The 26,126-nt window shown below is 40.8% G+C and overlaps 1 protein-coding gene and 1 pseudogene across 1 annotated transcript in view; one reads left to right on the top strand and one right to left on the bottom strand.

Moving 5' to 3' along the window:
• Positions 1-26,126, bottom strand: part of GALNTL5 (polypeptide N-acetylgalactosaminyltransferase like 5) — a 71,011-nt gene that overhangs the window by 1,870 nt on the left and 43,015 nt on the right. Inside the window, exons 5-7 of the mRNA XM_060108416.1 lie at positions 24,935-25,184; positions 19,223-19,340; positions 1,719-1,868 (exon numbers count right to left, since the gene is read on the bottom strand). Coding sequence (XP_059964399.1) covers positions 1,719-1,868; positions 19,223-19,340; positions 24,935-25,184 — 518 coding nt within the window. The remainder of the gene's footprint in view (positions 1-1,718; positions 1,869-19,222; positions 19,341-24,934; positions 25,185-26,126) is intronic.
• On the top strand, positions 15,502-16,075 carry LOC132496331 (tRNA-splicing endonuclease subunit Sen15-like; annotated as a pseudogene).

Genomic DNA, 26,126 nt, shown 5'->3' with positions numbered 1-26,126 from the left:
ATGCTTTTCAATACTGTAAGACAAAAATGTGTATGTGTTACCTTTTTAGAAGTATTTTTTTTAAATCAGGAAATATAATAAACATACCAAAAAAAGCACATAGAATATAAATGTGCACCTTAGTGAATTGTTGAAAAATCAACCCCAGAAACCCTAAGTCAAGAAATAGAACATAATCAGCATCTCAGAAGGCCCTTGCCTTTCCTTTCCTGATCATAATCCTTTCTCTTAGTTTAAAGTGCTGTCCTGATTATGTATTCATTTCTTTGCTTTTCTTTCTAGTATCGATATCTAATTATCCATACATAGATTATACAGCTTGATTTTACCTGTTTTTAACTTTATAGAAATGGACAAATACAGTATATATTCTACTGTGTTTGGCTGCTTTTGTTCACCATTATATCTTTAAGATTTACCTATACTGTTGTATGTATATTTAAAGTGGATTGATTTTCATTGCTATATAGAATTATATCATTAAACATATCATATTTATTCATTCTACTCCTGATGAATATTTGGGCTGTATTCAGTTTGGGCTAACACAAACAATGCTGCTTATAAACATTCTTGTTCATGTGTTCTGGTGCACGAAAGCAGGCTTTCTATAGTATATATACAGGATGGAATTCCTGGATCATGGGATATTCATGTCTTTTATTAATTGATATTGCCAAACTGTTTTCCAAAGTGAGTGTGTAACAATTAACACTCCCACCCAGTGTCTGAGACTTCCTGTGCTTGCCAACATATGGTCCTATCAGACTTTAAAAATGTTTTGCCAATCTAGGTGGCTATGTAGAAATATCTCATTGGGGTTTTAATTTATATTGCCCTGATTACTCAAGAAATTGAGTATTATTACTTTTATAATTTAAAATAATAAAGAAATATTAGATCAAGACCAGGACATATCACAGAGAGATTCTTACATATTTCTACCCATGTATCTGAAATTAGGTCTTGTTACTGTCCAAATTTGTTTGAACTTTCAAATTAAAATGAAGCTGCATCTATATGTTATCTGTATGTGCATTCTAAAGGTCCCGGCAAGGGGCTCAAACCATGGGGAGATGCACAAATGAAGGGGCCTGGCTTTGATGTAAAAATCTTTGACTGTTGGGCTTCCCTGGTGGTGCAGTGGTTGAGAGTCCGCCTGCCGATGCAGGGGACACAGGTTCGTGCCCCGGTCTGGGAAGATCCCACATGCCGCGGAGCGGCTAGGCCTGTGGGCCATGGCTGCTGAGCCTAAAAATCTTTGACTGTTAGAGAAAAAAGGAGCAGAGGTTCTTGTGTGGTCTCCAGACCAGCTGCAGCTGCATCACTCGGGAGCTTGGTAGTGGAGGAAGAGAATCCAAAATTTGCCCATGGGAATGGGGGCAGAGAGAGGTATTTGCCGCAGATGGGCAATCTTTGGGGGAGGAAAATAGATCTGGGGGAAAAAGAAGCCTTCTCGTGTTGGTTGATTTACTTCTGAGAAACTTGAGTTTCCCTAGAGATTTTAAAAAAAAAAAAGAGTAAGGTGCAAGTGTAGTAGCTTAAAATGAACAAATTGAGAATAGCGTCTGAAAATCGGTGGGTGAACAGCTGAAGGGTTGCCCTAATTTAAGGAAAAGGACAAAAATTGGTATCTAGAAAGCAGCAGAAGGCTTCTTTAGAGCCAGTCCCTCTCTGTACTCTCACTCATCTTTCCAAACCAGGGACATATCCTTCACCTTGTATTGATCTAGCCAAACGTGCACCAGTCTGAGATTATTATATGCCAAGGCTTCTAAAATTCCAGTGTGGTTTGCAACGTGTTGCTTATCAATATGTCCTACTCGAGAGCAGGGGAGTATAAAGAGTTGGCCTCCACACATCCAGATCTAGACATAAGAAAAACAGAAAACATATTAATGATTAATGAGTGTTTGCTAGTAACAGGCAACTGCTGAATTAAAACAAAAATAACAATAGCTAACATTTATTAAGTTTCCTATTTCATTTGATCCTCACAACGACCCTATCATGTAGGTACTGTGATCATCCCTATTTTACAGATGAAGAAACTAACACATACATTGGTTAAGAAGCTTGCCCAGGGCTTCCCTGGTGGTGCAGTGGTTGAGAGTCCGCCTGCCGATGCAGGGGACGCGGGTTCGTGCCGCGGTCCGGGAAGATCCCACATGCTGCGGAGCGGCTGGGCCCGTGAGCCATGGCCACTGAGCCTGCGCATCCCAAGCCTGTGCTCCACAATGGGAGAGGCCACGACAGTGAGAGGCCCGCGTACCGCAAAAAAAAAAAAAAAAAAAATCAAATTGAGGGAAGCTATTGCAATGTGGCCCAGTCTTCATAGGACCCACAAAGTTGTTCTTTTCTTGATTCATTCTCAAAGGGAAACATGATCCATCTGGACGTGCCTTTCGCTCTGCTCTTTGTTCATGTAGGTGATGGTTAGCTTTCTTTCACAGATACACTGCTGGAAGTAGTCTGTCCAGCTCCCAGTTTCTATTATTATTATTATTATTATTGGAGGAGGAAGAGGATGACGAGAAGGCAGAGTATGCCATTAAGAGTTAGTATAGTGTAGTGATGCGGAGCACAAACTCTAGGGCCACTCAGTGTGGTTCAAATGCCCTATGAGCTGTGTGATCTGGGGCAAGTTACTGAAGTTGCTCAACCTATTTGTGTCTCAGTTTCCTCACCTGTAAAATGAGAATAATAACAGTACCTGTGTCATGGGATTGTTATGAGCATTAGAAAATCTGATACTTGTAGAGTGCTTAGAGTTCGTGTTTTGTAAATGAGAGTGTGTCTCCGTTGTAGTGAAGTGTGGTAGACTGCAAGTGTGGTCACAAATGCTCTTCATTCTTACATGCACACTTAATTGCAATGTAACTCTGTACTTCATTCCATCAAGAAGGGAGCTTTATTTCTCCATCTCTTGAATCTGGTCTTGGCCTCGTGATTTGCATTGGTCAACAGGACATTAACAAACGTGATGCAAACAAATGCCTGAAAAGTGTTTGTAGTGCTTTGGGACTTGCCTTCTCTTGCTGCTCTTGGGAACCTTGTGACCACTTCACTGTGAATGAGCCTTACTAGCCTGCTTGACAATGAGAGACAAATGACCTGGTCATCGCCACTGTTCCACCTATTATTGGGCCAATGTCCACATATGTAAATGAGGGCATCCCATATAAGCCAGCACCAGCTGAGCCTCCCGGTGAGCAGAGGTGTGTAAGCAATACCAGTAGAAACCAGCCATCCTGGCTATGACCAGAATAACCACTTTAGCAATACAATGAATTTTGAGGGCTTACAATTGATTGTTGTTTTAAGCCACTGTATCTGGGGACAGGTTGTTATACAGCAAAAGCTAACTGATACATGAGGGAACATATTTCTCTTAATCAGTTTTACTCATTAAGTAAATAGAAGCTCCATCCACTGAGTTGCTCATTCCAGAAACTTGGTGTGATAGATGGAAATACTGTTCAGCAATATTATTTCACTTTCCACCCATCACTAAGGGGTAGAGTATATTTCTCTGACACACTGACTTTGGGCTTGTCCATTTGACATGCTTTGGCCCATGGAATGTGAGCAGACATGATGCCTGTGGAGGCTTTAAATATGCTGTGTGGTTTGGCTTGACTTTTGCATTCCTGCTGATCAACATGAGAAGAATATGCCCAGAGCTGCTACTAGAATGAAGAGCAGAGCTGACCAAACTCAGAGCCCAGAGCCCAGCCCTGCCAGTATAAATTCCAAGGCAGAGCCATGCTGGCCAACACAGAGACATAGGAAAGAAAAAAGCAGATGCTTCTTGTTCTAAGCCAACCAGTTTGGAGCTCGTTTGTAACAAGCATCATCGTGGCATTAGCTGACTGATCATCGGGTTGTCCATGACACCCCTTTCTCTTGATAACCACGTAGCTGGTCAGTCTCTGGGTTCTGTCCATTCTACTTGTAAATATGCCCGGAATCTGTCCAGTTCTTTCTGTCGCCGTTGCTACTGCTCTGGTTCCATCCATTTCATCCTTTGTGCAGGTTATTGTAAGAACCTCCTGGTCTGCCTGCTTATCCTCCACTATGTCAGCCTCCACAGCCACTGTCACTGCCCTGCTTAAAACATACCAGTGGGGCTTCCCTGGTGGCGCAGTGGTTGAGAGTCCGCCTGCCAATGCAGGGGACACAGGTTCGTGCCCCGGTCAGGGAAGATCCCACATGCCGCGGAGCGGCTGGGCCCGTGAGCCATGGCCGCTGAGCCTGTGCATCCGGAGCCTGTGCTCTGCAATGGGAGAGGCCCCAGCAGTGAGAGGCCTGCGTACTGCAAAAAAAAAAAAGCCATACCAGTGGCATTTCATTGCACGTAAGACATATCTAAATCCTTACAGGGTCCTGCAGAGTCCCGCCCCTGCCTCTCTCTCCAGCTTAATCTTGCTGTTCTCTCCTCACTCATTCTGGTCCAGCCTCACTGGCCTTCTCCACTGACACATATGGGTTGGAAGGCTGTCTGCTTTCCAAGTCAGTGGGCAGAAACTGGGGCATTACTGAGTATCTGCTTACTCTTTGTCTGTAATCTGCATTTGGGAGGGGAAGCAGGGGTGCATCATGCAACAAAGCCAGGGTAGGAGTTTCTCAGTCAATCTTGCTGGCCTCACAGTTATGGGGGTGCCTCCCAGATTCAGGCTGCCTATCCATTTTAATTTCTAGTGGGATCTCATCTTTTCCAGTCTCAATAAATATCTTAGTAGAAAGTTAGGAGAGGCTGCTGCCCAGATGTCATTTTAAATTAGAACTCTGCGGCAGCTGTAGCATAAAAAGAAAGGAACGAACATTGGCTGGGAGCACTTTAGGTGGCAGAAGCTGTGTTAGATGCCTTACGCCCCTCGCTGCAGTGAATGCACACAGTACCACTGCAACGTGTCTATTATTCTGATCGTTTACACGTGGGGCCTTTTAGACTCTTGAGTGGTTCAACTACTCAGCAAATACTTCTCGACCACTTTTTACATAGTCAAAGTAGCAGGTGCTGAGAACGCATTTTGAACAAGTCAGATCTTTCCCTGCCCTCATGGAGCTTACAGCTGGTGGGAACACACAACTGGCAGAGCCCAGCACAGAAGAAAAATGGGGTCTCAGGTTCAAAAATTATTAAAAGTTTCAAGATGGCAACAGCAGAGCATTAAGCCAAGTGTGGGGTTCTTCTAAACATGGTACCATGTGCCACCACCCAGGCTGCATGTCTACACAGCCTGCCCTGCACACACAGACAGGAGACAACTGAGATACAGCACAATAAGTGCTGTAATGGGGGAAGCATGCATAGGAGGGGAACGGATCCCAGACTTGGGTGTGTGTGTCTATGTGCGGGGGGTGGGTAAGGAAGAGAAGGTCAAGAAAGTCTTCCTGAAGAAATTACATCAAAGCTGTAGCTATGGATTACGGCGGTGGGGAAAGAGGAAAGTGAACAGAGGCAGGTGATGATTTAGAGGTAGAATGGCCCAGATAAGGTGAGGCCAACGTGGGGCAGGGGAAGGAGTGTGGAGTCCAGGGAGCCTCTCCATGGGGGATGTGTGTGCAGATAGCTGGCGGGGTGGGGGAGGGGAAGCATGTCATCCACTCATAGAGGGAACATGAGAGGAGGAATTTGGGTTTAGCATACCTGTGGGACACCCCCGCCATGGTGACTTGTAGGCGATAGGCCACACAAGCTGATGACTCAGGAAAAGGAACTGGGAAGGAGCGAGAATTGGTGTCATCAGCATCCGTTAATCATGGGAACGTGATGTGGATGAGGTTATGGAGAAGGCGGAGGGAGCAGAGAAAGAGGGGCTTGGGGAAACCCCTTAGGGGTGGAAATCCTGAGCGGATGGGCCAAGAAAAGTAACCCAGTGAGGCAGTGGAGAGCCACGGTCTGAGCAGGGGGCTGGGTGCTGAGCAACCTGCCTAATCCTCTACTGGGTCAACGCAGGAGAAGTGCCTTCAGCCTTTCTCTACCGCAGGCGTGTGGTTTGCTCTCAGATCACAGCATCCAAGGGATGTAGCAACCTTGGGCCGAATCTGAGCTGGCACCCGTGTCTAAGAGGCTCAGTCTGGAGGGTGACGTAGGTGATCCTCCAAGTGTAGGTAGGGCAGGGCCCCAGTTCCTGCAGGAGTGTATCTCGCTCCTTGGGGGACACCAGGATGGAACCCTGGGGCAGTGTGGCCAGACACAGAGCAGGTTGTCTGCTCTCTCAGGGAAACAGAAATGCTAATCTGGAGCCTGGTTATGAGGCCTATTCCGAGGTTGGGAGTGAAGCTGCAGCTCCGTGGGCACCCAGCGAGTCATCATTTTCCACAAGCAATGGTAACACTGAGCTCAGGTCAAGTAAAACAAATTCAGGGCATTGGAGGCTTCCAATATATGGCCAGCCTTAGAGAGAAGTGACTTAGAAACAGGGTAAACCCGAGCTGGGGTGCGGGGAGGGTCTCAAGATCTGAAGTTGAGTAGATCACACAAGGCAGGAAGCGATAGGTTTGGAGCACACTGCTTATGATTGCTGTGAGTTTGGGCAAGTCACACTACCTCTCTGTGCCTCGGTTTCCCCGTTATAAACAGGAGATGATGCTGGTACCTACCTCACAGGTTTATGATGAGGATTAAGTGAGTTAATATCTGTAACATTTCAGAGCAGTGCACGTCACACATAATAAGAACTTAAAAATGAAATACATTTTTATCCTTTACAGCTCAACTTAAATGCCATTTCTGCCGTGGCAGACACACACCTCCCCTAAGACAAGGCTAGGTTCACCTTCTATATGATCTCACAGTACTCTGTATTTCCCCTTCTTTGCATTTATCAGAAATAAAACTAAATAACGACTCATCTCGCTCTATCCCAGATATTGATAGAATGGAAGCTTTATGTCATTCGAAACCACTTTTGCTTTGAGTGCTACTGTATTTTAGCACACATCACGGTGCTTGGCATGTGACAGGTTCTCAATAAATACTGCTGGGCGAGTGAACGAATGAATGAATGAATGAGGATTGTGTCTTCTGAACGCCCAGCATGTGGCACAGCCTGATGCAGGAGATGCTCCTTAAACGATTGCTGTGTTGAACACTGAACTTAACTAGAACACTCGAGAGAGCCCTACACTGAAACGAGACTTGGGTCTGACCACCATACAGGTGTGAGTTACAGCCACGGGAGTTGATGTAGGTACATGACGAAAAGTATTAACAAGGGGATGGCACAGACGCTGGCCGAAGAGAATAGAGGAGCCGCCACAGGTCCTGGTGGCCCTGCCCTGCCGGGTGCTACCACTTTTGTTTCTGGGCCATGGGAAGGCTGAGATGTGGAGAAGGGAGGCGTGATGGGCAGCAGGTGGGAGGTGTTCGGCTGGCTCAGAGTAGAGGTTCTTTCCCATCAGATAGGGAAAGAGTGCACTAAGTTAACAACAAGCATGGCTTCACAGGTGCAGAGCGGTTACATGTCAGCCCCGAGCCTTGAAGAGCACGTCGGGTAAGAAGAGAGGGTTGACAAGGGGAGCAGTCTTGGGAGCACCCATGTTTAAGAGACACATGGAAGAAATGCCTGTGAAGGAGATTGAGAACAGCTGAGCGATACAAGGGGATTTTTTTTTCTTGGATTTTGCTCTAAAACCCAAGAAAACTTCTGGAAAAGACTGGTGTACCATGTCAAATGCTACAGTAACTTCAAGCACACGGAAGACCAAAAGCCATCCATTAGGGACACGAATATGAAACTGATGACACTGCTGTAAATAATGTCAGAGGAAGGATACTGAGGGCCTCCAGGGTGCTGATTTACTGGAATGAAGAGTGAGTGAGAAATGAAGTAGATGCAGGTGTAGCTGATCTTCCCTTAGGAAAAACCAGGTTACTTGGGTAGAGAGGGCTGCTGGTGTCAAGAGAGTGCCTAGCTATTTATTAATTTACATGTTTGTTTACGAAAAGAGAGAGCCAAGCATACTTAAAACGTATGAAGGGGCCATTTGGAATCAAGTAGCTGAAAATATTGAAGCAAAGATAATGAGTGCACTTGAGTAATAAGTTTGCTGTTATTTGCTGTCTGGAGGGAAGGTAAAGCCAAGATAAGGAATACACTCACTTTTTTTTTTTTTTTTTACTGTATGATATCACTTGTAATGTGGAATCTAAACAATAATACAAATGAATGTATATGCAAAGCAGAAACAGATTCACAGATATAGAAAACAAACTAGTTCTTACCAAGGGGGGAGGGGCAAGGTAGGGCTATGGGATTAAGAGATACAAACTACTATGTCTAAAATAGATAAGCAAGAAGGATATATAGTATAGCACAGGGAATTATAGTCACTATCTTATAATAACTTTTAATGGAGACTTATCTGTAAAAATACTGAATCACTATGCTGTACACCTGAAACTAATGTAATACTGTAAGTCAACTACATTTCAATAAAAAAATTTTAAATAATACAAATGAATCTATATACAAAACGGAAACAGATTCACAGACAGAAAACAAACTTATGGTTACCAAAGGAGAGAAGGGGTCAGGGAGGGACAGATTAGGAGTGTGTGACTAACACATGCAAACTATTATACTGTATATAAAACAGATAAGCAACAAGGATTTACTGTATAGCACAAGGAATTATATCAAATATCTTATAGTAACCTATAATGGAATATAATCTGAAAAAGAAAAATTGAATCACTATGCTGTACACCCGAAACTAATACAATATTGTAAATCAACTATACTTCAATTAAAAAAAATTTTTTTTAATGGTGGAATTTTGAATCCCCAAGATTTTGTTTCTTTGATTAGAAGTCAGTATTTTTCTGAAATATTTATTGTTCATTAGTATTTCCTTTAAAAGTCTTAAAATTCATTTATGTATATAATGCAACACCATTCAAAACCTTAGGGATTGATTTTGAAATGGCTGAAGTGATTGAGAAGAACAAATGACACTTAGAAAATTCTGGAAATGAAGACTAACAAGGGACTCACTCTACCAATTAATAGACTTTATCATAGAGCTACATTAAATATTAATGCACGTGATTGGCTCAACATCTGGCAAATGGATCAGCTGAACACAGAAAGACCTAAGTATATATGATAATTTGTTTAAAAATGTGTCATGCCCGTTTCTTTCTCTTCATAATTGTCACTTGATTAACAACTTGAAAAAAATGCAGAACTTTAACTCCTATCATGCACCGAAGTCTAAATGTAGTAGAAAATTAAATATAAACAATGATGTCATAAACTATTAGAAAAAAATTATATGAAAAATTATTGGATTTGAGAATTATAAAAGTTAAAAAGCAAACTTAAAGCAAATATTTTACTTGTTTAAAAGCCTTTAGTATTTAGCCTTTTACCATTATATAATATCTATTTTCTGTTTATTGCTTTTAATCTTAAATGCCACTTTTATGTTAATATTGCCACTTCAGCATTTCTGGTTTTGTTTATTCACCTAGTATTTTCTTTCTTTTTAATTTTTATTTAAGTTTTTAATTTATTTTTTTATACAGCAGGTTACTATGAGTCATCCATTTCATACACATCAGTGTATACATGTCAATCCCAATCTCCCAATTCATCCCACCCCCACGACTACCCCCTGTGGCTTTCCCCCCTTGGTGTCCATATGTTTGTTCTCTACATCTGTGTCTCAACTTCTGCCCTGCAAACTGGTTCATCTGTACCATTTTTCTAGGTTCCACATATATGAGTTAATATACAATATTTGTTTTTCTCTTTCTGACTTATTTCACTCTCTATGACAGTCTCTAGATCAATCCACGTCTCAACAAATGACCCAATTACGTTCCTTTTTATGGCTGAGTAATATTCCATTGTATATATGTACCACATCTTCTTTATCCACTCATCTGTTGATGGGCATTTAGGTTGCTTCCATGACCTGGCTACTGTAAATAGTGCTGCAATGAACACTGGGGTGCATGTGTCTTTCTGAATTATGGTTTTCTCTGGGTATATGCCCAGTAGTCAGATTGCTGGATCATATGGTAATTTTTGTTTTTTAAGGAACCTCCATACTGTTCTCCATAGTGGCTGTATCAATTTACACTCCCACCAACAGTGCAACAGGGTTCCCTTTGCACCACACCCTCTCCAGCATTTGTTGTTTGTAGATTTTCTGATGATGCCCATTCTAACTGGTGTGAGGTGATACCTCATTGTAGTTTTGATTTGCGTTTCTCTAATAATTAGTGATGTTGAGCAGCTTTTCATGTGCTTCTGGGCCATCTGTATGTCTTCTTTGGAGAAATGTCTATTTAGGTCTTCTGCATATTTTTGGATTGGGTTGTTTGTTTCTTTAATATTGACCTGCATGAGCTGTTTATATATTCTGGAGATTAATCCTTTGTCCATTGATTCATTTGCAAATATTTTCTCCCATTGTGAGGGTTGTCTTTTGGTCTTGTTTGTAGTTTCCTTTGCTGTGCAAAAGCTTTTAAGTTTCATTAGGTCCCATTTGTTTATTTTTGTTTTTATTTCCATTACTCTAGGATGTGGATCAAAAAAGATCTTGCTGTGATTTATGTCAAAGAGTGTTATTCCTATGTTTTCCTCTAAGAGTTTTATAGTGTCCAGTCTTACATTTAGGTCTCGAATCCATTTTCGGTTTACTTTTGTGTATGGTGTTAGGGAGTGTTCTAATTTCATTCTTTTACATGTAGCTGTCCAGTTTTCCCAGCACCACTTATTGAAGAGGCTGTCTTTTCTCCATTGTATATCCTTGCCTCCTTTGTCATAGATTAGTTGACCATAGGTGCGTGGGTTTATCTCTGGGCTTTCTATCTTGTTCCACTGATCTATGTTTCTGTTTTTGTGCCAGTACCCTAATGTCTTGATTACTGTAGCTTTGTAGTATAGTCTGAAGTTAGGGAGTCTGATTCCTCCAGCACCATTTTTTTCCCTCAAGACTGCTTTGGCTATTTGGGGTCTTTTGTGTCTCCATACAAATTTTAAGAGTTTTTGTTCTAGTTCTGTAAAAAATGCCATTGGTAATTTGATAGGGATTGCATTGAATCTGTAGATTGCTTTGGGTAGTATAGTCATTTTCACCATATTGATTCTTCCAATCCAAGAACATGGTGTATCTCTCCATCTGTTGGTATCATCTTTAATTTCTTTCATCAGTGTCTTATAGTTTTCTGCATACAGGTCTTTTGTCTCCCTAGGTAGGTTTATTCCTAGGTATTTTATTTTTGTTGCAATGGTAAATGGGAGTGTTTCCTTAATTTCTCTTTCAAATTTTTCATAATTAGTGTATAGGAATGCAGGAGATTTCTGTGCATTAATTTTGTATCCTGCAACTTTACCAAATTCATTGGTTAGCTCTAGTAGTTTTCTGGTGGTATTTTTATGATTCTCTATGTATAGTATCATGTCATCTGCAAAGAGTGACAGTTTTACTTCTTCTTTTCCAATTTGTATTCCTTTTATTTCTTTTTCTTCTCTGATTGCCGTGACTAGGACTTCCAAAGCTATGCTGAATAACAGTGGTGAGAGTGGACATCCTTGTCCTGTTCCTGATCTTAGAGGAAATGGTTTCAGTTTTTCACCATTGAGAATGATGTTTGCTGTGGGTTTGTCATATATGGGCTTTATTATGTTGAGGTAGATTCCCTCTATGCCCACTTTCTGGAAAGTTTTTTTTTTTTTTTTTTCTTTTTGCGGTATGCGGGCCTCTCACTGTTGTGGCCTCTCCCGTTGCGGAGCACAGGCTCCGGACGCGCAGGCCCAGCGGCCATGGCTCACGGGCCCAGCCGCTCCGCGGCATATGGGATCCTCCCAGACCGGGGCACGAACCCGTATCCCCTGCATCGGCAGGTGGACTCTTAACCACTGCGCCACCAGGGAGGCCCTCTGGAAAGGTTTTATCATAAGTCGCTGTTGAATTTTGTCAAAAGCTTTATCTGCATCTATTGAGATGATCATATGGTTTTTATTCTTCAATCTGTTAATATGGTGTATCACATTGATTCATTTGCATATATTGAAGAAGCCTTGCATCCCTGGGATAAATCCCACTTGATCATGGTGTGTGATCCTTTTAATGTGTTGTTGGATTCTGTTTGCTAGTATTTTGTTGAGGATTTTTTTTTTTTTTTTTTGGTGGTAGGCGGGCCTCTCACTGTTGTGGCCTCTCCCATTGCGGAGCACAGGCTCCGGACGCGCAGGCTCAGTGGCCATGGCTCACGGGCTTAGCCGCTCCACGGCATGTGGGATCTTCCCGGACTGGGGCACAAACCCGTGTCCCCTGCATCGGCAGGCAGACTCTCAACCACTGCGCCACCAGGGAAGCCCTTGTTGAGGATTTTTGAATTTATATTCATCAGTGATATTGGTCTGTAATTTTCTTTTTTTGTAGTATCTTTGTCTGGTTTTGGTATCAGGGTGATGGTGGTCTCCATAGAATGAGTTTGGCAGTGTTCCTTCTTCTGCAATTTTTTGGAAGAGTTTGAGAAGGATAGGTGTTAGCTCTTCTGTAAATGTTTGATGGAATTCACCTGTGAAGCCATCCAGTCCTGGACTTTTGTTTGTTGGAAGATTTTTAATCACAGTTTCAATTTCATTACTTGTGATTGGTCTGTTCATATTTTCTGTTTCTTCCTGGTTCAGTCTTGGAAGGTTATACCTTTCTAAGAATTTGTCCATTTCTTCCAGGTTGTCCATTTTATTGGCATAGAGTTGCTTATAGTAGTCTCTTAGGATGTTTTGTATTTCTGCGGTGTCTGTTGTAACTTCTCCTTTTTCATTTCTAATTTTATTGACTTGAATCCTCTCCCTCTTTTTCTTGATGTGTCTGGCTAATGGTTTATCAATTTTGTTTATCTACTCAAAGAACCAGCTTTTAGTTTTATTGATCTTTGCTCTTGTTTTCTTTGTTTCTATTTCATTTATTTCTGCTCTGATCTTTATGATTTCTTTCCTTCTGCTAACTTTGGGGGTTTTTTGTTCTTCTTTCTCTAGTTCCTTTAGGTGTAAGGTTAGATTGTTTATTTGAGATTTTTCTTGTTTCTTGAGGTAGGCTTGTATAGCTATAAACTTCCCTCTTAGAACTGCTTTTGCCACATCCCATAGGTTTTGGATCGTCGTGTTTCCTTTGTCATTTGTCTCTAGGTATTTTTTGATTTCCTCTTTGATTTCTTCAGTGATCTCTTGGTTATTTAGTAACGTATTGTTTAGCCTCCATGTGTTTGTGTTTTTTACGTTTTTTCCCCTGTAATTCATTTCTACTCTCATAGTGCTGTGGTCAGAAAAGATGCTTGATATGATTTCAATTTTCTTAAATTTACTGAGGCTTGATTTGTGACCCAAGATGTGATCTATCCTGGAGAATGTTCCGTGCGCACTTGAAAAGAGAGTGTAATCTGCTGTTTTTGGATGGAATGTCCTATAAATATCAATTAAATCTATCTTTTCTATTGTGTCATTTAAAGCTTGTGTTTCCTTATTTATTTTCATTTTGGATGATCTGTCCATTGGTGTAAGTGAGGTGTTAAAGTCCCCCACTATTATTGTGTTACTGTCGATTTCCTCTTTTATAGCTGTTAGCAGTTGCCTTATGTATTGAGGTGCTCCTATGTTGGGTGCATATATATTTATACTTGTTATATCTTCTTCTTGGATTGATCCCTTGATCATTATGTAGTGTCCTTCCTTGTCTCTTGTAACATCCTTTATTTTAAAGTCTATTTTATCTGATATGAGTATTGCTACTCCAGCTTTCTTTTGATTCCCATTTGCATGGAATATCTTTTTCCATCCCCTCACTTTCAGTCTGTATGTGTCCCTAGATCTGAAGTGGGTCTCTTGTAGACAGCATATGTATGGGTCTTGTTTTTGTTTCCATTCAGCAAGCCTGTGTCTTTTGGTTGGAGCATTTAATCCACTCACGTTTAAGGTAATTATTGATATGTATGTTCCTTTGACCATTTTCTTAATTGTTTGGGGTTTGTTTTTGTAGGGCCTTTCCTTCTCTTGTGTTTCCCACTTAGAGAAGTTCCTTTAGCATTTGTTTAGAGCTAGTTTGGTGGTGTTGAATTCTCTTAGTTTTGCTTCTCTGTAAAGCTTTTGATTTCTCCATCAAATCTGAATGAGATACTTGCCAGGTAGAGTAATCTTGGTTGTAGGTTCTTCCCTTTCATCACTTTAAGTATATCACGCCCCTCCCTTCTGGCTTGTAGAGGTTCTGCTGAGAAATCAGCTGTTAACCTTATGGGAGTTCCCTTGTATGTTATTTGTTGTTTTTCCCTTGCTGCTTTCAATAATTTTTCTTTGTCTTTAATTTTTACCAATTTGATTACTGTGTGTCTCGGCGTGTTTCTCCTTGGGTTTATCCTGTATGGGACTCACTGCGCTTCCTGGACTTGGGTGGCTATTTCCTTTCCCATGTTAGGGAAGTTTTCGACTATAATCTCTTCAAATATTTTCTCTGGTCCTTTCTCTCTCTCTTCTCATTCTGGGACCCCTATAATGTGAATGTTGTTGCGTTTAATGTTGTCCCAGAGGTCTCTTAGGCTGTCTTCATTTCTTTTCATTCTTTTTTCTTTATTCTATTCTGCAGCAGTGAGTTCCACCATTCTGTCTTCCAGGTCACTTGTCCATTCTTCTGCCTCAGTTATTCTGCTATTGATTCCTTCTAGTGTAGTTTTCATTTCAGTTATTGTATTGTTCATCTCTGTTTGTTTGTTCTTTAATTCTTCTAGGTCTTTGTTAAACATTTCTTGCATCTTCTCAATCTTTGCCTCCATTGTTTTTCCAATGTCCTGGATCATCTTCATTATCATTATTCTGAATTCTATTTTTTTTTTTTTTTTTTTTTTTTTTGCGGTACCCAGGCCTCTCACTGTTGTGGCCTCTCCCATCGCGGAGCACAGGCTCCGGACGCGCAGGCCCCGCGGCCATGGCTCACGGGCCCAGCTGCTCCACGGCATGTGGAATCTTCCCGGACCGGGGCACAAACCCGCGTCCCCTGCATTGGCAGGCGGACCCCCAACCAGTGCGCCACCAGGGAAGCCCTATTCTGAATTCTTTTTCTGTAAGGTTGCCTATCTCCACTTCATCTAGTTGTTTTTCTGTGGTTTTATCTTGTTCCTTCATCTGGTACATAGCCCTCTGCCTTTTCATCTTGTCTATCTTTCTGTGAATGTGGTTTTTGTTCCACAGGCTGCAGGATTGTAGTTCTTCTTGCTTCTGCTGTCTGCCCTCTGGTGGATGAGGCTCTCTAAGAGGCTTGTGTAAGTTTCTGCACTCACTTTTTAAATACGTATCATTCACAAAATCGGTTCTATTCTCAGACACAAGAATGTGCTTATTAAGTTACGAGGTCCTGAAAGGGGGACTATTTCATATGCTTCATTCTCAGAGAGCAATGCAATAAAATGAGAAATAATCAACCAATCAATAAAAAGCACCAGAGGCATGGATGTTACAAAAATAATGCCTGGGACGGCAGGGCATGGAGGACTGTGGTGAGTCCCAGCCAACCGCGGGCTGCAGCGATGTGCACCTGGGTGGCGATCACAGCTGCGGCGCCCCCTCACGGGCCCCCAAGGACGCCTGGATGGGCACGCACCCTAAGTATTTAGAAATGATGGAATTAGATATAGGAGATGCCACCCAAGTTTATATAGCATTCTTGGTTTACCTGGACCTCATGGAGAGTAAAAGTTGGCACATGAAGTAAACTGTGTGCGATTACCAGATCTCCAGCTCATCTGCCTTCTTGGTACTGAGAAGGAGAAGGGTTACAGACGGTGGTGCCTACACCCGTGAGTGCTTCCCTCAGCCATAACAGGATAAGGGAGATCTTGAAGGCATCTTGAAAATTGCAAGGTGATCCAGATTTGCCGATGTCTTTTACTTCCGCCATAGTGGTGTCTGACTCCACAATAGTCTATTACAAACCTACTGATGGATTTATGCTGGCAGATCCTCAGAATATTTCCCTTAGAAGATGACACCTATACTTCCCGATGCTTGCTTTATTCACACAAGATTGGATTGAGACCCCTCAGCCTGATTCATCTTTTATCTCAGAGCTAGTCAGGGTTGACTTAGCTGGGCCCATTCCATAAGTTTTCTTTTCAAGAATAAAACTTTCCCAGATACAGGAATTAATTTTATTGAAAAATATAGGCTAGTTGCTCTAGAACTTTCTCATCTGGAGACAGTTTAATTATAGTTGTATACAAGTTTATGCCTAGGGTGTGTTCAGAAGGGTAGAACATTGCTGAGGCTGCCACCTCTTTCCCTTACTCAACCCTCTCAGTGACTTTTGGTCACTACAGCTAGCCTGGAATGGCATTTCATGCACACTTTGACACCTGGAGAGTTTACTTTAGTCTGCTTTTTCATCCCCAATAGAAAGTATTCTTTCAACTGCTTTTTTTCATGTTGCAATTACTGTTACTTCCCTCTTTGGTTGACTTTAAATCAAAACAAAAAATATCCTCATCCAGAGTGTAAAATTACATGTCTAGATTAATAGGGACCAGAGAATTGCTACCTACAAGAGTACTGGGTCTTTTTTTTCCATTCTTATTACCACCACCTGTACTGTATCATAGCTAGAATATTACAAGGGAGATAGTAGGGGACAGTGTTAACCTTAAAAACATCTTTCTTAAGTAGACCCAGTTTTTCCACTTTTGTTAATACCTCCCAATTAAGTTGCCTAAAGTATAAACAATTATATGGAAAAGATGTTTCAAGTGACATTTTGGGGCATATAATAGTCCAAATTATAAATGACTTGAAAGTTTAAGGCAAGGGTGAGCAAAATTTTTCTGGAAAGGGACAGAAAGGAAATATTTTAGGCTTTTCAGGTCATACAGGCTTTCTCACAACTTCTCAGCTCTGCTGTTTGTAGGACAAAAATAACCATAGACAGTATCTAAATGAATGGATATGGCTGTATTCCAATAAAACTTATTTGCAAATGCAGGGCCATAGTTTGCCAACCCCTGGTCTGGGGAAATAGTCAATAAACATATATAGCTAATGAATGGTATGTTATGTACCCATTAAAAATTAGTAATGAATATACTGAAAAACATGAGAAAATATTTAGTAACAAAAAGCAAGATACAAAAGTGTATGAATGCATATGATTATGGCTATAAATAACACACCAAGTATATACTAAAAAGATGACAAAATAAATTACTAACTGGTTATAATAGGATGGCAGGGCAGGAAATGGATGACTGTCTTTCTTCAATATTTTAGTTTTTCTCTATTTGTATTACATTTATAATAGAAATGTTTTAAAATAAATAAATAAATAAAAATAATGCCTGGATCAGAAGGGAACAAATGAGTAGGAAAAAAAAAAAGCAATGAAAATAACAAACTTACAGGATACTGCCAAATAGGGACTTGAAGGAAAAATATATTGCTCTAGATATTCCTATATTCAAAATAAGGTATCTGAAGCATTACGAGAGAAGACTGTGCTTAAACTAACTTCAAAAAAAATGTAGAAAGTAGCCAGCCAAAAGAAGGAAGAGGAAGATAAAATCCAAAGCAGAAAAAACTGGAAAAACACAAAAAACAAATCTGGTGAACATCTTAATACATGCTAAGAGAAACGCAGTTCAAAGTATAATTGCTGCAGATGATTTCAGAGAGTATAAACAGCAGTTGGCAAAATTAAAGTGGAACAATAATGGCTGCCACTTATTTATCAGCTCCGATAAATAATCTCTTATCTTTACAACAACTCTGTAATAGAGAGAATTCTTTTCTTCATTTTACTTGTAAGGACACTAAAGCTCAGAGAGAATAGGAATTTAGTCATAAATGAAGCTGTTTTCTCTACACCCAGTTGTCTCTGTTGGGAAAAGAGACAAAGCAGAGAAAAAGGAAAAAAAAATGTGAAGGGCAATGATGGCGAGCTCACAGCCCAGATTTTTATGCACAGTTCAAAATGATCATTATAAAAATCTATTCGAATTCAGTCAAATACAAAAAATTACCTATGATTAACATACGATAAACGTTTGAATAGCTTAGTATTTTCTTCAGACTCTCCACGAATAACTACTTTGTACCTTATTCTCCACCCCTATTACTTCATTAAATTTTTTTTTTTTTTTTTTGGCCACGCCATGCGGCTTGCTGGATCTTAGTTCCCCTACCAGGGACTGGACCCGGGCCCTCAGCCGTGAAAGCAGGGAGCCCTAACCACTGGATCACCAGGGAATTCCCATATTAAATCTTTATAGAATACTGAGAATGGCATTTTTACTTATTCCTGTTTAACAGATGAGGAAGCCGAGAACTAAAAAAATAAATGACCTGCCAAGGATCATATAGCAAGTGAGTGGTAGGGCTGAGACTCACCCTAATGTCTAGTGTTTTAATATCATAGGATTTTTTAAAAAATTAAATCTATTATTTTTATTGAGACATAATTTATACACCATCAGAAATCCACGTTTCAAAGGCTAAAACTCGGTGATTTTCAGTGGTTTTCACAAGGTTGTACAATCATCACCACCATCTAGTTCTGGAATATTTTACCACCCCACAAAGAAAACTGGTACATGTTAGCAGTCACTCTCCTCCCCCAGCCCCTGGCAACCACTAATTTATTTTCTGTTTCTATGGATTTGCTTAGTCTAGACATTTCATACAAATGGACTCATAAATATATGGCCTTTTATGTCTGGCTTCCTTTACTTACCATAATGTTTTCAAGTTTCATCCCTGTTGTAGCAGGTATCTCAGGATTTAAGAGTTAGGAGAAAACTTATTAGACATCTTCTACCAAATCCTCTCACTTTACAGATGGAGAAACTGAGATTTAACATACCCCATATATTCAGTGACACCCAAGTCCCCTACCTCCTAATCCTGTGTTTTTTCAACACACTACTAATACCAAGACAATCAGAATAATAAAAAAGAGATTCCACAAACAGATAAAAATATCACATTAATCTGACATACCACATATTAGAAAAAGCATAGGTAAGAAAATCTGATATTTTGTTAAAGGTTTTCCATTTCTGTAAGGAATCCCATAAATCACTTACTTCACATGACACCTGAATGGCATCAGATGCTTGTGTAGGGGAACAGGGCGTAGTTGCCACAGCATATTACATGACTTGAAGTTAGATTTTACTTTCTATGTACAAAGGTAACTATTTAAAACAAAAAGTCTTAATTACCCTTAGTGAAAGTTCCAAATTTTCTCCTCCCCAGAGATTCATGCCCTTGTCGTACTGTCCGATTTCATTAAAATAATGCCTATTTATAGCAAAAATTCCTCCAGCCATTGCAGGTGACCTGAAAAGGACACACAAATATTAAATATATTCCATAAATTCAGTCATTATGGATTTTGGCCAAAACTATATTAAATATTAGTGATAACAGTTAAAAACTAGAAAACACCCATACCTACTAACACCAAAATTATCTTAATATACATTGAAGTATGTAAAATTACTAAGGTAAAACCACAACTACCACAAAATAGGCAACAATAGCTTTAACTTAGCTCTCATCAAATTTTGTAAGCAATCTATTCTAAAACGTTGTCTTGGTGACAGGGAAATTTTTCTTTAGTATGTGAGCTTCCCACAGGGATGATGATTGAATTGGGTAGTGGGAATTTAGAGATCTCCCTTTCTAAAGGCATTAAGTGAGTTGTCATATTTACAGCTGGAAAAACCATAATATTACATAGCATCTTTTTTGGTGGGCCAACAGCAGAGCCCAATAATACCAAACTATGTAGTTTGAAAATAATTACAGATCCATTCATTCACTGTTCCAAAAAGTCTATGTAAAGCCACTATGAAGTGTTAGGGATAAATTAGTTAATCAACAAGCAAAGGTGGAAGTAGGGAGACTAGAGGTTGTTGTGATGGTCCCAGAGGAAGATGACGGAATCTTGGATAAGGGTATAGCAATGAAGGAGATGAGATGTGGCTGAATTCTATATAGGTTTTGAAGATGGAGCCAGCAGACTTGCTATGGGTGGGATGTGTGGGGTTGGAGGAAGTTTGGCCTGGATAACCTGGAAGATAGCGTTACCATGCACTGATTTGTTTGTTTGTTTTGACCGCGTTGCAGCATGTGGGATCTTAGTTCCCCGACCAGGGATGGAACCCGTGCCCCCTACAGTGGAAGCATGGAGTCCTAACCTCTGGACCACCAGGGAAGTCCCTAGAGTTACCATGCACTGAGACGGGGAATGCTGTGGTGGAACGAAGGTTTTGGTGGGAAGATTCAGTTTTGGACATATCTGAGGTGTCTGTTCGGCATGCAAGTGGAGATGCCAGTAGGCAGCTCTATAGGTGAGTCTGGTGTTCTAAGAGAGGTCAGAGTCTGAGGGTCACCAGTACAAGGTGGATGAGAAGCACCCCGTGAGCGAGGGGAGGTGAAGAGGACAGCACCCTGGGCACTTCAGCAGTGAGAGGCCGGGAAGAACAGGAGGAATCAGCAAAGGGCATGGAATAAACCAGCCGTGAAGTAGGAGCGAGAGCTGGGGGCTCTGGTGGTCTGGAGGCCATGGGAAGACTGCCCGTCAAAGAGGGGGGAGAGGCCAGCAGCCTGGACACAGCTGACAGGCCACGTGAGACTAGGACCGAGGACTGGACACGGCAGTGTGAAGCTAGCGGGGAGGGCAAAGCCTGACTGCAGTGAGCTTAAAGTTGAGTGAACAGTTTAACAGAACTGGAGAGAGTGATACTGATGACTGTTTCTAGGTGGTTTAATACAAAGGAGAGAAAAGGAAAGGGGAAATGGCTGATAAAATAAAATCATTTTATTTTTTTAATTGTGTGAGAGAACAGCATGCCTGTAGTCTGCTAGGAGTCATCCTATCTGGTAACTGGACGAAGCTGGTCCCTGCATGTCCCCCTCCCTGGGGGCCACAAGTGCCGTTGGTGGAAGCTTAAGGTCACGATTTTCCTTGCTTGTTCTAAGTTTCACCTACCTTTTATTTTTGTCATTAGAATTATTGTAAGTAGGGGAAAAAATATATCTTCAGATATGAATGTTAATTCATGGCTAATATCTAAAATTAATTTTTTCCTTTAACTCTTTAAAACAACCTATTTTTTCTTACATATATTATTATACATTATAATTGTATTATATCATATGTATAATATATATTCCATATGTAATATATACATATATAATCACACAGTTGGTATTATACTGATTTTTTTTAAATTGAAGTATAGTTGATTTACAATGTTGTGTTAGTTTCTGGTGTACAGCAAAGTGATTCAAATAGACATATATATATTATTTTTCAAATTCTTTTCCATTATAGGTTATTACAAGATACTGAATATAGTTCCCTGTGCTATACACTAGGTCCTTGTTGATTATCTATTTTATATAAGGTAGTGTATATATGTTAATCCCAAACTCCTAATTTATTCCTCTCCCACCTTCCCCCTTTGGTAACCATAAGTCTGTTTTCTATGTTTGTGAGTCTGTGAGTCTGTTTCTGTTTTGTCAATAAGTTCATTTGTATCATATTTTAGATTCCACATTATACTGACGTAAGTTTTTTATGGCCTGATTTTTAAAAATTTAACATATTGTGAGAATTTTCCTTTTTAGTTAACTAGCCTTCAAAATTTTTAACTCGGGCTTCCCTAGTGGCGCAGTGGTTGAGAGTCCGCCTGCCGATGCAGGGGACGCGGGTTCGTGCCCCAGTCCGGGAGGATCCCACATGCCACGGAGCGGCTGGGCCCGTGAGCCATGGCCTTTGAGCCTGCGCATCCAGAGCCTGTGCTCTGCAATGGGAGAGGCCACAGCAGTGAGAGGCCCGCATACCGCAAAAAAAAAAAAAAAAAAAAAAAAAAAATTTAACTCTGTAATATTCTACAGAATATGAATATATTTTTTTAACCATTTCAATATTGAACAGTTATGTTGTTTTGATTTTCTTACTAAAATAAATATTGATACAATATATATTTCTGGACCTATCTCTCAACTCCTTAAAGATAAATTGTAAGAAGTAGAATTATTGCATTAAAGAATATTTATAAAATTTTTAATTTATATTGCCAAATTTTCAAAAAGCATTTACAAATGTATATATACTAACAGTGTATTAGAGTTCCAAAATGTTACTTTTCAGCATTTGACTATTAGAAATCCAATTTCCATAATGAATTTTTACAGCCTAAAAAATACTTAAAATGTGAGATACAGAAATATTACAAAAATTATAAGTCAATTTTTTGGTAAATGGAATATTTCAGCTACTTCTTACTAAAAGTAACTTCATTTTAGATTACTTTGAGATGAACTCAAAAGATTGATGCTTTATTTTTTAATTTTTTAGTAAATCATGATTTTTACATATTAAGTTTTATTTGAATGAAGTATAACTTTGTTCTTTTTCATCCTGAAGTCTGTAACATTAACAATAGCTACCATTTATACTGATCACTTCCTCTGTGTCAGGCCTTTAAGTTATGTGCTTTACAAGTACTGGCTCATGTAAGGCCCTCAGTAATCCAGAGAGGTAGGTATTATTATTATCATCATCATTTTACAGATGAAGATACTGAAGCTGAGAGAGGTAACTGGCCCAGCTAAGGGCTGCCTTTTTTTTTTTTTTTTTTTTTGGCCGCACCATGTGGCATCTGGGATCTTAGTTCCCCGACCAGGAATCAAACCTGTGCCCCCTGCAATGGAAGCGCGGCATCTTAACCACTGGACCACCAGGGAAGTCCCCTAACGGCTGCCTTAATGCACAACTCCAGGGATGCTAATTACCTATAGTCTTTGTGAATACTGCCTTCTGGAAATGTGCAGTGCACAGCCTGTGCAGCTGTACATGGCAGCCCTAAACAGCTAACAAGTGATGGCTGGGGCAGAGGAAATATCAGAGTCATACAAAGTGGAAGTTATACGAAGGAATCTGCATGTTATCCTAAAGGCAGTGGAAAGACAATAAGCAAGATGGGTGACATGTGCAAAGTGGGGTTTTAAGAAAATTAACGTAGCAACAGAGAGATTGGAATGAAGAGGAGAAGCTGTAGGCCAGACTGTCCCTTAGGGTGTAGAGTCTAAGCCTGGAGCAGTGATGGCTTGGGCCATGAGGACTGTCAGAGAGATGGACAGATGTGATATGAGAATCATCACAAACGATGGGTCTCCTGGAGCTGGTTAATCACTGGATTAGAGAAGGCGATGGGAGATCTGGAAGATGGCTATACAGTATTCATATGTGGTCATGCTTAATGGCTGCATAATAGTCCATTACAGTTCTGGCATAAAGTATTGATACTATATAATTTCCCAATCATTCCTCCCAATTCTTAGATAGTCTTTATTTCATCCTTGATTTAAGAGGTCGGTTTGCTTACTAAGAGTAGGGGTTCAAGGCAGGGGCGGCTAATGGGAAGTAATAAAGTGGAATGGGAATACCCACTTCTGGGAATGAGTGGATAAAGGGATTGCAAGGCAGCATGAGGCTGGAGACCATCAATGTGCAGAAGCATCAATTCACATCTCTTAAAGGAACAAAGGAAATAGATGGTGAAATTGAACCAGAGTTGGAGCTTTGCAGGGCTCTCGTGGCAGAAGTGCAGTGGGATGTGGCAGAAGAGAAGAGAATTTATAGATCAGAAAGTCTAGACCACAGAAACAGAAAGAAAACTGTGAGGGGTAAAAAGAGAAATCAAAGAACTGGACATCTGGATGATGTCCAAGGGTGGGCGTGGGGGGAGCAAAGCAGGAAAGAGCCAGGAGGGTCCTGGGTTGTGGCCAAGGAGAGGGATACCTGGTAATTTAGAAGGTGAAGATCCAGGGTATGGCTGTAGGAATAATATTAAATATCTAACATTTATCCAGCACTTATTATGGACAGATACTGTTCTAAGCTTTGATACACGTCATTTAATTCTCATAACAGCCCTGTGAAGTACTGTTATTCTCCAGACTGACAGATAAAGAAATAAGGTGCAGAGAGGTTAAGTAACTCGTTCAAGATCACACAGCTCTAGCTAAATTAAAATAGAGGCAAAGGTCAAGGACTTGCTAGGCTATAGTGTTAGAAAATTGACTCATGTGGTTTGTAAAACAAAGAGGTTAACATTAAAAGAGAAGTGAGCCTGGTGTCAAAGTTATCAGTAAATGTGGGGAGTGACCTGGAGGACGTCTCTTGAGAAATAACCTCATAAGTGCAGTTAGAAGTCGTAACATTCAAATTATTCTCACATTTAGAAATATATTTTCCAAGACTGATATTCCAGGAAAATCACATTCATCTCAACCTATAAAGTTACAGATGGAAGCACTTGGATAAATATTTTATACATGAATTTGGCAAAGACATCGACTTTTTCTGGGCTATCCACAGTGCTAGTATTTTTTTTTTTTTTTTTTTTGCGGTACGCGGGCCTCTCACTGTTGCGGCCTCTCCCGTTGCGGAGCACAGGCTCCGGACGCGCAGGCTCAGCGGCCATAGCTCACGGGCCCAGCCACTCCGCGGCATGTGGGATCTTCCCGGACCGGGGCACGAACCCGCGTCCCCTGCATCAGCAGGTGGACTCCCAACCACTGCGCCACCAGGGAAGCCCAGTGCTAGTATTTTGATCATTGACAAACATGCAACTTGTTCCTGAGAACCAAGTCCACATTTTAAAGCTGGACCTCTGAAATCAGAGGGATACTAACCATGGTGGTATTCTGAACTGGGGTGAGATGCTCACTTCCAGTGAGTGAAACTTAAAGAAACAAAACCTACCACATTCTATTATTACAGACTTTTAGAAACAAGATAAATAATAAAATATTTCTCTTCATTAAGCTCATGAAATCAAAGTCGTAATCTCTGAAAGCTTCCCCCTACTCCCAATACCTATATGCTATTTTTCCATTACCAGAAGAAATCTCACCGGATAGGTGTAGTGGGTCCTTCTGGTCCATCCATCTCATACGAGAAAACATGATCCCATTTAAACTGCAGATACCAGTTGAAAGCTCCCCTGACAACAGGAGAGGGCTGGTATTCCAAGGTCACATAATCAATGACATCTATCAGTGGACACACCACCATTCGGGGGTCCTTGGCAATGGCATTCAGCAAGGGCTCCAGCCATACTTTATTCACTTCGCAGTGGCTATCCAGGAACACCAGAACATCCCCTGGGGAGGCAAGAACAGGTGAGTGTTAGTGCATGTGTAGGAAACACCTGACAACCCAAATCAAGGCAACAAGCATTTGTCCAGCATTTACTATGTGTTTGGCTATTAAGGTGCTTTCAGCTTCACTGGCAGGAGACAAGAAACACATATTTTATATTGTATCAAAAATGCAGGACATCTGGGCCTCCCTGGTGGCGCAAGTGGTTGAGAGTCCGCCTGCCGATGCAGGGGATACGGGTTCGTGCCCCAGTCTGGGAGGATCCCATATGCCGCGGAGTGGCTGGGCCCGTGAGCCATGGCCGCTGAGCCTGCGCATCCGGAGCCTGTGCGTCCGGAGCCTGTGCTCCGCAACGGGGGAGGCCACAACAGTGAGAGGCCCGCATACCGCAAAAAAAAAAAAAAAAAAAAAAAAATGCAGGACATCATGTGCCACAGATATTCAGAAGAAGCTGGTGAACTGTGGGTTAGAGAGTTGTCTGGGGAAGATTCTAAAGAAGCAGATGGAACTGAGCTGACCTTCAATTTTAAAATGTCATTTTATCTCAGCCTTGATTGATCAACTCAATGTAGCAAATGTTTACTGCGAGGAAACCTTCTTTGGTATTTAGTTTGGTGCTTGGGATGCAAAGATGCATAATTATTTTTCCTCTTGAATTCAAGCCTTACTGAGGGTCTATTCTGCTTTGAGAACATGGGAAAACCTGGCATGGCCAAAATAAAGAATATGTGTATTAAAATACATTAGGTGGTCTCAAATTGGAAGGGACCTCAAAACTCAAGTGCAGAGGTTAGACTTTTTCTTATAGCCAACATAAAATCATAGGAAGGTATGAAAACATCCTATGTTTTGATCAGAAGACTTAGTATTAAAATGTTTATAATCTCCCAAATCAATCTACAGATGCAATTCAATCCTTATCAAAATCCCACTGGCTCTTTTTA

The sequence above is a fragment of the Mesoplodon densirostris genome, chromosome 9, assembly GCF_025265405.1.
Source record: "Mesoplodon densirostris isolate mMesDen1 chromosome 9, mMesDen1 primary haplotype, whole genome shotgun sequence".
NCBI lineage: Eukaryota > Metazoa > Chordata > Mammalia > Artiodactyla > Ziphiidae > Mesoplodon > Mesoplodon densirostris.
The sequence above is the reverse complement of the archived record's forward strand: the minus strand, read 5'-3'. Positions and strand labels throughout refer to the sequence as shown.